The 12,463-nt window shown below is 46.5% G+C and overlaps 1 protein-coding gene across 2 annotated transcripts in view; it reads left to right on the forward strand.

The window, feature by feature from the left end:
* LOC121685703 (SLX4 interacting protein) overlaps positions 1-12,463 on the forward strand; it is a 49,859-nt gene that overhangs the window by 1,904 nt on the left and 35,492 nt on the right. For both annotated transcript variants that reach the window (XM_042066375.1, XM_042066376.1), the window contains exons 3-4: positions 9,861-9,950; positions 11,003-11,141. In XM_042066375.1, the coding sequence (XP_041922309.1) occupies positions 9,861-9,950; positions 11,003-11,141 (229 nt within the window). The remainder of the gene's footprint in view (positions 1-9,860; positions 9,951-11,002; positions 11,142-12,463) is intronic.

Below are 12,463 nucleotides of genomic sequence, written 5' to 3' on the forward strand. Positions count from 1 at the left end.
CTCGGCTTCAGTGGTGTGTGACGTCTCTGAAGACATAGGTAGCTGACACGAGTGGAGCAGCAATCTGCTCCATATTAAACATCATCCAACCTTTCTCTCTCTCTTTTCTCTCTTCCTCTGTCTCTCTGTCTTTCTCCTTCTTGTGCTCTGTCTCTTTTCTCGCGTTGTCTCCTCTTTCTCTCTGTCTCTTTTCTCTCGTGTCCTTTCTCCCTCTCTTGTTATCTCTTTTCTTTCTCCCTCTTGTACTCTCCCTGTCTCTTTTCTCTCTTGTTGTGTCCTCTCTCTCCCTCTCTGTTTCTTTTTGTCTCGATCTCTGCTGTCCCTCTTGTTCTCTCTCTCTCTCTCTTTTCTCTCTTGTTAGGTCCTTTCTCTCATGTTCTCTCTTTTCTTTCTCCCTCTTGTTCTCTCTCTCTCTCTGTTTCTCTTTCTTTCCCATTCTCTGCTGTCCCTCTTGTTCTCTCTCTGTCTCTTTTCTCTCTCTCTCTCTCTCATTCTCTGCTGTCCATCTGGCATAGGAGCTGATAGGAGTCTGCAGCTCCTTGTTTTTATGTAAGAATTTTAAGTGCATGGCTCCATGACAGATGTTTCTGCTCTGTTCTCTTGCCTAGGTTATTCTCGCTCAAGAAGTAATCAGCCCCCCCCCCCCCCCCACACACACACACACACACACACACACACACACACAATCCACACCCCCACCACCAAATACCATTCCCACCCCCTTTCTCCACATCTCAGACCACACACACTCTGTGGTGGTCCTCCACATATCCTCCTATGACCAAAAAGTGAGGAAATGTTTTGTCATCTTTGGAAACTCGTACCGAGTTATGCTTATGACTTTAATGTGCACATGTCGTCAGGAAATGACACGAACCACACTGGGTGGTGAAGGCAATCAGATGCCTGCCTCTGCGAGGTAGAAGAGGAAGAAAAAGCAGGAAGAGGATGAGGAGGGGGCGGGCAGATATGATGATAGGCATCAGAGACCTCGGTCCTCCAGGGACTGCGGCTGTTGACCTGCTGTATTAGTACCTCCTAATGAGGCTGATTTTGAGTACGCTGCAGTACACGCATATGACGCCCATGACTAAGGGACGTTCACCAAGAGTTGGCAAGCAGAATTCCTGTCTCATTTTGCTCTTCTGTGAATGCCATTTATGCATGGAGTTCTCTGAATTTAGAAGACACAAAAAAGAAATTAAAGGGGGGCATTGTCAGATGATTCACCCCATTCAAAAATGCCAATGAACCCACAACCTACTTGCAGGTGGCATGGAACTTTTCAGAAATCAAAAACAATGGACAGATGTACATGGTGTTCTGCCCATGATAAACCCAAAGTAAGTAGGTCATATTTGGATCCAGAGTCTGCGTAGTATGCACTTTTTGGATCCAGAGTCTGGGTAGTACATACTTTTTGGAGCCAGAATTGGTGTAGTACATACTGTACGGCCAGACCATGTATAGTAAACAGAAAATTGGCCTGGTCTGCCCAGAATGTACCACGCTGGATAAAACAGACTAAAATAAAAGCTCCCGTTGGCCGTCCCTTCCCTCTGCCCATCAGTGTTGGAGCTTCAGGGAGGTGCAGAAAGAGTCTGTGAAGGTGCCGCAGTGGTGTGGTGTGGTGGTGGTGGTGGTCGGGGTTGGGGTCAGTGGCGGGTGGTTGGTGGGTTAGTGTTACTTTATTGAGAGAAAGCAAACCTCATCTACTGGCCCACCACCTCACCCACGTCTGCCTGTGTAAACATCTGCGGCTGGTTAGTGTTAGCCCCTGTGGCTGAGTGTACGAGAGGGGGTGAGTGGGGGGGGGCGTCTGGTTCTCAGGGGAGAGTGATTGAGATGGTAAAGGGGGCAGTGAGGGTGCTGGAGGACTGCACTCTAACCCTCAAAACTGAACGCAGACCTCGGTAGGAAGGATGGGTGGCAGGAGGTGTTGAGGGTTAAGTTAAGGAGAAGGACAAAAAGAAGGGAGTGGAGCCTGATAAAGAGCCTCGGAGAGAGAGAGGGATAGCAAGAGAGAGAGAGAGAGAGAGGGAGGGTGAGAGCGAGAAAGAGAGGGAAGGAGAGGGAGAGAGAGAAAAGGAGAAAGAGGGAGAGCAGGAGAGAGAGAGTTTTTGAATATTTGAAGTCTGGTATGGGAGACAGAGAGTTAGACAAACAGACTCAGGAGGAGGAGCTGGACAGCAAAAGAGAGGAAAGCGATTCAGACAGAGACAGAGAGAGAGAGAGAAAGCGAGAGATAAGAGAAGGTAACGAGTGTCTTGGGAACTGCGGGTGATGCAGAGCAGAGCTGCTGTCTGCGCGGCCAAGAAAAGAGAGAAAAAGGGAAAGGGGTCGAGCCGAACCCCAGCCTACCGCCTCACTGTTTATGTGCTTACTGATTACAGCCAGAAAACAGACCAACACATTTATCAACAGCCCGTGTGTGTGTGTGTGTGTGTGTGTGTGTGTGTGTGTGTGTGTGAGAGAGAACTTAGCTTGGAGAGTTTATTGTAGTTTAGTTACCTGTTATTGCTGCCGAGGGTGTGTCTGCAGGATAGTTGTTGTAGTGTAGTGTTTTTTGGCTGGCCATGGGAATTAGATGTAGGTGTTTTGGCGATCACCAGATTCGGTGAGGGTTGAGTTGAGTCACTTTGTGCTCTTTGAGAACCACCCAATTTGTGCTGCAACAACACACACCAAGCACAGCTGGATAAAGGGATTGGGGATTGAATGGCAGTGCTCTGGAACTGTTCTTCTTGGCCAGCACTTGCACACTCCATATAACCCCAAAAAAGCCAATCTCTAGAGTATGACCAAATGCAGGAATAGAAAAGAACATGCTTAGTGAGTGGCCTTCTTAAGGAACATGAGGGCCTTGATACTTGACGTTGTTAAAGGCTCTTATGCAAGTTTTTTACCTTAACATAACAGCTTCAAAGTCATTTTGATGGTAAACTAACTTGTAATACTTGTAAAAGTCCTAGCCGAGAACAGCTGTGCAATGTGCTCTCCAACGTCCTGGAGAATCACAAATTGTGTTACAGTAATTGTGCAATAGTTTACTATTTGTATTAAATCGTGTAATATTGCCTTGTCATCTGACATGTCTCTTTGGAAATGATCTTTGCCAGTTTGGAAACAAATGTATGTACTGCAGTATGTCCTGGAAGGAAGGGTGCTAGCTATGAGTGGTATTTTGGACAGTTGTGTAAAATATATGCTCATTGCAGGGGGAGTCCACTAGCGGAAAAAAAACAAAAAAACAACCTAAACTGCATTAGATATCTTTAATGCATGTTCATCATGACAGACAGATATCATGATGAGTCAAAGGTAATGACGATCTCAAATCCCAGGCAATCACCGTGAGCATGATGTGGCAAGGGTGTCCCTATGAGGCATTAACCTCTGGGACTCAAGGACTTCCTTTTTATTTTGGTGGTCCATGTTTTCGCCTGTCTTTTCTAGTCATTCATTCTAACTGAGTTGTTGATTCATGCATGACATGTGATATCCACTCATTCAAGGATTGCATGCTACTGGGAAGCTTTATATAGACTGAAGCACATTGGTCATTTCCAGGCACTGGTTCAACTGTTGTGCAATGCTTCACAGCACTTCCTTTCAAGAAAGAGCATGTAATGGCTGTACATTATGTTGTAAGGTACTACACTGGCCTCTATAGAAACTTCTCAAGGGCCAGACTGCATGATCTCCCTCTTGACCAGAGCCCTCTCCTCTCTCCAGCATCCTCTTGCTCACTGGGACATATGAGACCACTTGAAGCTCTGCGTATATGTATACACAGACCTTTTGACCGAGACGTCTGCTTTCCTTTTTGCATGTGGGGACATATATAGGTTGGCATTTTATGCCACATCTCTGTCAGGGTTCTCGTGAGATCAAAGCGCCGCAGTACAGTAACAGTTGCAGTGTGGCACTGTGCCAGACAAAGAGAGAGTCAAATTGAAGAGTATGAAACAGTAATGTTCAGCGTGTCAGGATGCTAAGAGACTTGTAAATACCAAAACCAGCAAGCTAACATGTCCTCTTTATGTGTGTGTGCGCGTGTGCGTGCGTGTGTGTGTGGTGTGCGCATATGCTTCTTAACTTTCATATTGGAAGTGTGCCCCCTGTTCGACTGGGCTGTGTAGCTGTCCAGTGGATTTAACTGACCGTCGGTGGATTGGGGGGGGGGGCGGGGGATAAGGAGGAGGGGAGAAAAAAAATCAAGTGAACACACCAAGTTCAGCGCTGGGAACATTCCTCCCCTCCGCTGTAATGGCATATTTCAGATTTCGAACAGAAGACAGAGAGAGAGAACAGAGAGAACGCTAGAAAGAAAGAAGGAGAAGAACTTGATAGTGAGGTAAATCCAGAGGCATATCTTTCAGCTTCTAGCCCCCCTCTATCCACCCATCCAGACGGGAGGGAGGGAAGAGGCCACCAGTCAGTGTGGGACTTTACCAGCGTCCGAGCTCCTTTTAGACAAGTGATTGACAGGGCCCATCTAGGCCCCGCGCCGCTTTCCCACGACACGGTAATTGTCAGAAGCAGTCAGCCGAAACCAGTGGTCAGTTGTTGATTGCCACCGCACAAAGAGCCAAGGGGGGGATGCAAAGCAAAGTTGTGTTCCTATAGGATGGGATGTTCTCTCGCAAGAACCCACACACACAGACACATTCATACACATGTGTGTGTCCATACATAAGAGAGTCTCTGTTCTTGGCTTTTTGTCATAGCCACCAAAAGATTAACTATTTCCATGCTGCCAATTGAACATTGACCATTTGTAATGTTATTTGTCAGACGTGGTGGAGCTGGTCATCAGATGTTCAGCATTCCTTTTGTTTTGATTGTTGTTATGTTAACAGAAATGTCAGCACCATATAACATCAAACAAAATGAACAGGGAAGTACTTTTTTTTTTTTGCATGACAAAACCTGGAAACAGTAAGTCACCGCTGTTGATATGATTTGGTTCTCACATGAACCACAAGGGGGCGCCCTGCACTCTTGCTCCTATTGTTTCTGCCTATTCCCATCACGACTCACATTCTTGTTCACAAAGAAGCAATTAGGGAGGAAAAAAATGCTTTCAAGTAAAAAAAAAGAAAGGGAGGGAGGGAGGGAGGGAGGGGAAAAAAGAAAAACAAGAGAGAAGAAAACAAAGCCATTTGGCGGTGTCATTCGGCCGTGGCCGCCTGTCTCTGCGCTTACAGCCTGGCGTAATCCTGTTTGACTGAAGATGATTTCAGAGGTTTGGGAGCCAAATGAGCAAAGTACCCCCCCCCCCCCCCCCCTCGTTTTATTTACCCACTTACTCGAGACATCTCAGAGTGCAGTAGGCTGTAAATCACAACTTGTGGGAGACAAGAGTGAGAGAGAGAATAGGAGGGAGTGAGAGAAAAAGAAGGGGGGAGGGAGTGAGGGAAGGAGACAGAGTGGCTGACTGGAGGAGCAAGAGACGGAGAGAAGGAGGGAGTGAGGCGTAGGAGGAGAAAGAGAAAAAAAGAAGGAGAAGACGAGGAGAGGAGAGGAGTGTTGCCAGTGAGCGAGCGAGCGAGCGAGAGACAGAACAATGGGCCTTTCCCTACACACCCTTCTAATTCACTTTCTCACGTCATCCTCCCTCTACAGCTGGCCTGCATGGGAGAGACACTGAGAGCTGCTGCTCCACTCCGAGCATTACTCACACACACACACACACACACATACATACACGCACCACGTTGAGAAACATTGAGAGCTGCTGCTCCACTCAGAACATTACTCACACATACACACACACACACACACACAAACCACGCTGAGTCGGGGTGCCTCAGACACACATTCAACACACACTCACACACAGTTGAGCTGCTGCAGGAATTGTACTGTGTGTGAATTCTCACACTGGAATATTAGTATGTGTGTGTATGTGTGTCACACCGGGATGTTATTCTGTGTGTGTGTGTGTGTGTGTTTGTGTATATAGCGGACCTTATCTTTGCCACCTCTGTCTATCACTCTGTGTTGTTCGGCCCCCTGGCGCCTTATCTGCCTCATCACTTGTCCTATCTGTCTGCTCCTTTATCCTTCTAGAGTGGAAGGAGGCCACGTATCAGTGCTATCTCAGTTCCCCATCTCCCTCCCCGGCCACTGTCTTCCAGAACCTTCTGTAACCCCCCCCCCCCCCCCCCCCCTCTCTCTCACTCTGTCTCTCTCTCTCTCTCTCTCTCTCACTCTATTTTCTCTCACTCCCTTACTCTCTGTCTCTCTCTCACTCTATTTTCTCTCTCTCCCTCACTCTATTTTCTCTCTCTCCCTCTCCCTCTCTCTCTCTCTCTCTCTCTCTCTCTCTCTCTCTCTCTCTCTCCCTCTCCCTGGCTCGCTCTCTTATCACCCCAATGTCTCCCTCTGTTTTTGCTACCGATCGAGCTGCGTAGTGTAGTCCCTGCTGGTGGTGCTCAGCTGTTGTGGTGATGTGGAGAGTTGATGTTGGTTTCCGGTGAAGTCTGGGAGGGAGGGGATGTTCAAGGGCAGGGTGGGGATGGGGGGCGTGGAGGGAGTGTGTTATGTCGTCATGTCAACTGTTGATATGTAGGTAGAAATGTGTGTTTGTTAGTGTTTGTGATTATGGGGGCCCTGCCTCTTGTGTTGCTCACCTGTGGGTTTTCCCGGCAGCTTTACCTGCTGTGTTTACGTCTGAATTTACCAAGAAGGGGATGACTAAACTGGATTATCTCTCCGGTGGGAGTGCAGACAAACCGAATTTGCCAACAGGACTTAAATTGTTTTTTTTTCCTGATTCTCTTTGTGTAAGTGAAGGCTATCCTTTGTTAGGCCTTCATGTTGCACAGCAATTGTCATGACATTTTGAGTCTGTTAGGAGGCACAAAGGTACAGTTTAGAACATGCCCTCATAGCACAGCTTATTGGCCACCAATTTTTTTAACAATTTTCCCGACCGACAGTATTGAACATAAACAACTAAGCTCTGTGTTAAAATTGGCCGGATTTCTCTTTGTCCCCCTTAAAGGATATTATGATTGCTGCCTCGATGCGTAGGATTTGGATCAGTTGAAATTTTTTTTTTTTTTTTTTTTTTAAGTGTGCCCGCACTTCAATCACATCTACATTATTTTTCAAACAATAATAGTTTTATGGTGGGAGTAGGCTATTATAGTATTATATTAATTGAATAAATACACAATTTAACAACAATATCAAAATAACCTGTTTCTTTGGACTTTGGACCTAATAAAATTCATATTTGTTGTCTCAGCTCTCAGGGGCCAAATCTGAGGTGCCTGTGATTCTAAATCTGATCAGACCCCCTTTGTGAGTTTCTCTGCCAAATTTGATGCTTTAATTGTTTTGAAGTTGAGCTTAACCGCTCCACTAATATGTTCACACATCATACAACAAACATGAAAACGGTGCAACGGTCTAATCTTAAATAATTCATATTAGTTATGTCTGTGTGTTATTGCCTTTAGTCAGGGCTGCCTACTCTCACACATTGAGAGTCAGATTCATTCATTTGATTGGCTCCACGCGCTCTTACACCAATCAAATGCCTGAAGGTTGGCAGCTCTCCTATAGCCTACCTAGGGATGCTTACATGCAGTGGAGCGTTTCTGTTCGGGTTGGGCTGGATTTTCCCGGCAGCTTTACCTGCGGTGTTTCCCGTCTGCCTGAATTTACCAAGAAGGTGATGTCTAAACTGGATTGGCACTCCAGTGGGAGTGCAGAGATGATGATGGCATGAGATGTCAGATCTTGAAATGTCAGTGTTGCGTCGCGTTTTACTTTCTCTGACATTTTGAGATACAACATTTGGCACCAGCAAGCATCTCTGTACTCAATGAGTACCTAACCAGTTTAAGTCATCCTTCTTGGTAAATTCAGTTTGTCTGTTCGTAACAATGTACCAGTTAGATTTTTTATTAAACTCAGTAAGGTGCAGCTTGGGGCCCCCATGAGTTGTAGCTGCTCCAAACATGAATGGGTTTGCCCCTGGACCATGCTGGACCTTTCCACCGCACTAAAGGCAGGTAAGCAGGTAGGCGTGGGCTTCACTCTTGCTTTTGGTCATGTCAAAGTCAAAGTCAAAGCATCGCGGGTGTCACATCGCGGGTGGTCTGTGAGTGGAAAAGGGAGGTGGGGTGCAGAAATGGATTGCTCCACTGTGACAGGCCACTCTTTTTGCACTCGAGTGTGAAACATAATCAAGCTGAGGGAGAGAGGGCGAGCGAGAGTGAGTGACGGGAGAATGAGAGCGAGCGAGCGAGGGAGGGAGAGATGGAGGTGAGGGGACGGGCGTAGAGATGTAACAGGCTCTTAAACAGCCCCGACGTCTCCAGCCTTGGCACTCCGATGTGACTTATTGTCATTGACGTGGTGACGCATAACTTTGGAATCCTGGCCCGCGGAAAGAGAGCGAAAGACAGAAAGAGCGAAAGTGAGCTAAAGAGAGAGAGAGAGAGCGAAAGTGAATGAAAGCGAGAGAAGGAGAGAGAGAGAGAGAGCAATAGAGTGAAAGAGAGAGAGTAAGTGAGAGAGAGAGTGTGTGTGAGCAATAGAGTGAAAGAGAGAGAGTAATTGAGAGAGAGAATGTGAGCAATAGATTGAGAGAGAGAGAGAGAAAGTGAAAGAGAGAGAGTGAGACATAGAGTGAGAGAGAGAAAGCGAGAGAGAGAATGTGAGCAATAGAGTGAGAAAGTAAAAGAGAGAGAGTGAGCAATAGAGTGAAAGAGAGCGAGTAAGTGAGAGAGAGAATAAGCAATAGATTGAGAGAGAGAGAGAGTAAGTGAAAGAGAGGGAGTGAGCAATAGAGTGAGAGAGAGAAAATGAGAGAGAATGTGAGCAATAGAGTGAGAAAGTAAAAGAGACAGAGAGTGAGCAATAGAGTGAGAGAGAATGTGAGCAATAGAGTGAGAAAGAGAAAGTAAAAGAGAGAGAGAATGAGCAATAGAGTGAAAGAGAGAGAAAGCGAGAGAGAGAATGTGAGCAATAGAGTGAGAAAGTAAAAGTGAGAGAGAGTGAGCAATAGAGTGAAAGAGAGCGAGTGAGGGACTTCGGCTCCATCAGGGTGCTGTTGGCTGCTGCCTGCAGAATAGGAGGCACCATCTCTAAATGCATAGTCTGGGTAGACTAGACAGTCTGTCGTGAACCTGACCCCTTTGACCCAGCATGTCTCATTGGCCCTCTATCGTGCTAATCAGGACAGGACAATAGTAGTCGTTTTGGTCTATCACTGCGCACATTGTTGGTGGCATGGGTTCAAAACTCTCATCAGTTGAATCATCCCAGACATCTAAAATCAAATGACCCCAGTTTCCACTGTGCATTGAGTCAGGTCGAGCGAGACAGCCGAGGCGGAGAAGATGGGTGTGTTAGACGCAGGCGGTCTTGAGGCCCTCAGGGTTTGTGAGTGAGTGAGTGTGGTTGGGGCTGAGTAAGATGAGGTGATGGGGGAGGACGAAGTGTGTGTGCGCGTGTGTGCGCGCGCGTGTGTGTGTGTGCGCGCGTGTGTGTGGGTGTGTGCGTGCATGCATGCGTAAGTGTGTGAAAATAAATTTTGTGGATGTGTGAGTGAGTGAGTGTAAGTTAGATGAGTTGAAGGACGTGAACACACAGTGTCTTGTGTGAGTGTGAGTGAGTGTGTGTGTGTGTGTGTGTGTGTCTGTCAGTTAGTGTGTGTATGAGGGGGGGGGGTCTGTCTGGCTGTCAGTTATTCATCTCAGTGATTGTCTTTGTTGTGTGTATGAGCCATGCTCCGCTCAGCAACCTGTAGGACTGTCTCTCTCTTTCTCTCAATCTCTCTCTCTTCTCCCCCTCCCCCTCTCTCTATCCCTTTCGCTCTCTCTCTCTCTCTCTGGCAGTGTGGGAACTTTGCTGTGCTGGTGGATCTCCATGCCCTGCCCCTGGGCTGCCGAGAAGACACCAGCTGGTTCTCCCAGGAACTCAAGGAGGTATGGGAACGGGTGTTGGTTTGGGAGTGTGTGTTTGCTTAATATGTGTGTGTGTGTGTGTGTGTGTGTGTGTGTGTGAGTGTGAGTGTGTGTGTGAGTGTGTGTGTGTGTGTGTGTGAGTGTGTGTGTGTGTGTGTGTGTGTGTGTGTGTGTGTGAGTGTGTGTGTGTATTTGTATGACTAAGCCTGTGTGATCTGACACATCAAAAGGCTGGAGCTGGAGGCTGCAGAGGAGACCGAAAGAAGAGATCCATTTTCATTGTTCCCGGGAGACACTGCCTCACCACCCCAACACACACACACACACACACTCTTTCTCTCTACCACACACAACCCACCACAAAGACATTCTTTCCTGCTCTCTCTCTCTCTCTCTCTCTCTCTCTCTCTTTCTCTCTTTCTCTCACTCTCACTCTCACACACACACACACACACACCCAGACTCACACACACTTTGACACATATACATACACACCTCTATCTCTGTTTTCCATCTCAACATCCCAGGTCTTCAGGGTGCAACTTTTTAAAATGCCAGACAATCTTTTGTGCGCACACACACACACACACACACACTTGGCCTCCTTTTATTTTTGTGTTGAGTGACAGCTCCTGTGTGTGAGTGTGTGCGTGTGCATGTGTGTGCTTGTGTACATTTGCAAGTGTGTGTTCTTTTGTATTCCTCTGTGTCTGCAGCCCAGCATGCATTAAGTTCCATTCCCTCACGGTACATCTCCCTCCCTTTCTATGTCCCTGTGTGCTCCCCATTTTAACGGCTGACACACATGCACACAGAGCCCCACTTCCCCCTCTCCTGAATAAAGAAAACAGCGGTCTCCAACTCTCACACACTTACAGTCCCTGCCGAGTCACTGTGAGCCCTCAGCACCTGGGCTACGTGTTTAGGTTATCAGGGGGTTACCACTAGAACAGAGTCGAGTGTTTGCTCAGAGTGTTTGCTGCTTGTGTTGTGTAGTGTTATGCTCGGGGCCCTGGGTCCGTGTGTGTGTGTGCGTGTTTAAGCAGCAGTGTCGGCCCTTCTTTGCTCTGCAGGAAGTGAGCGCTCTGATAAGAGAAGTGGTGGACCAGCGGGTCAAGCAGTTCCTGGAGTCCCGGTGGCAGCCGCAGCAGAAGGGACTGCAGGCCAAGCAGAGGAAGGAGCTGAGTTCTGCCAACCCCCTGTGTATCAAAGGTACAGGCACACACCCCACACGTCACAACACACACCCCAAACCCCCACTCTTCTCACCACACACACACACTGCACATCCCATGCCCCACACCTCATGCCCCAAACAAAATAATTATTTACAGTCCCACCACACCCCACACCAACAGCAGGTACAGTCACCCTGGATGTCAGAATTTAAAGATCCTGTAAACCAAAATCAGAGATTTGTTTAGAAGCACCTTGTGTAGTTAACTGTGTTCTGCAGTAGATTAGCACAAGATGCATATTTTGTGCGTTTAAAGTATTTTTTTTGTGTTTTCACATATTAATCCACCTATATGGATGAAATTTCATGCTAATTATAATCAGCTAGTTTAGAGAATGGTTGGAACTATGTGGTAAGGCAATTGGACAAAAAAGCAGAAATGAAAGGGGTTAGCCCTGAAGGTTTTAATAACTTATAATGATGACTGGAACTAAAGCAGGAATGGTTAATTTATTGGTAATAATACAAAACCCAAGCAAACAAAATGCAAATGTAATACTAAAATACAACTTTGAACTACTTATCTACTCGTCCCATCAAAGTAGTCCCACCGAAGAGTTTGTTTATTTGTTCCCCCGACTAGCACAGTAAAGTGCAAACACACCAGCACAAGAAGTCTCTAGGTAGGCTGAGCTTCGCTCTGCTTAGGTTAAACGGAGGATCATTCACGAGAGGATTTTGGGCTGCACAGATTCAACGCAGATCCACAGATCTTGATAGAATGGTGAAATACATTCACACCACTGACATTATTTTGAGGACTAAGTATAGACAACCATAATATTTAAATGTTTTCATTTATCGGCCAGTAATATATCGGCCGCCGATATATCGTGCATCCCTATGCAGTATATAACACAGCAGAATGCCATTTGGGAAACAGCCAGCCTTCTTTATGCTTTCTGCCACGTGAGCACTATTCATTTGTATTTATTTCATTCATATCATTTCCAACCTCATGAACATGTTGTTCATGTTCATGAGGTTCAATAAGTGTTACTTATTTTATATGTTTCTATGAGCAACGGATTGAGCTTGATGACGCTGCATTTAGCTTTCTGTCATTCATTTTAATTTATATTTTTCGTACTCTGCTCCCAAAAGCTCTAATTGGAGTGTCCAGCATAAGGTATCGGCAAACAGCGAATATTGCCACTCTGCAGCACTCTTGTTTTTTAAAGTTCTAAAAAATAATAAAAAAATATTTTTTTTTCTGCATTTTGTTCTTTTGCCTCCTACTCATGACTGCTCAGAAATGACACAGCCCGTGATCAACGCTTGCTCCAGAGAATGTGTG

The sequence above is a fragment of the Alosa sapidissima genome, chromosome 16 (assembly GCF_018492685.1).
Source record: "Alosa sapidissima isolate fAloSap1 chromosome 16, fAloSap1.pri, whole genome shotgun sequence".
NCBI classification, from domain to species: Eukaryota; Metazoa; Chordata; class Actinopteri; order Clupeiformes; family Clupeidae; genus Alosa; species Alosa sapidissima.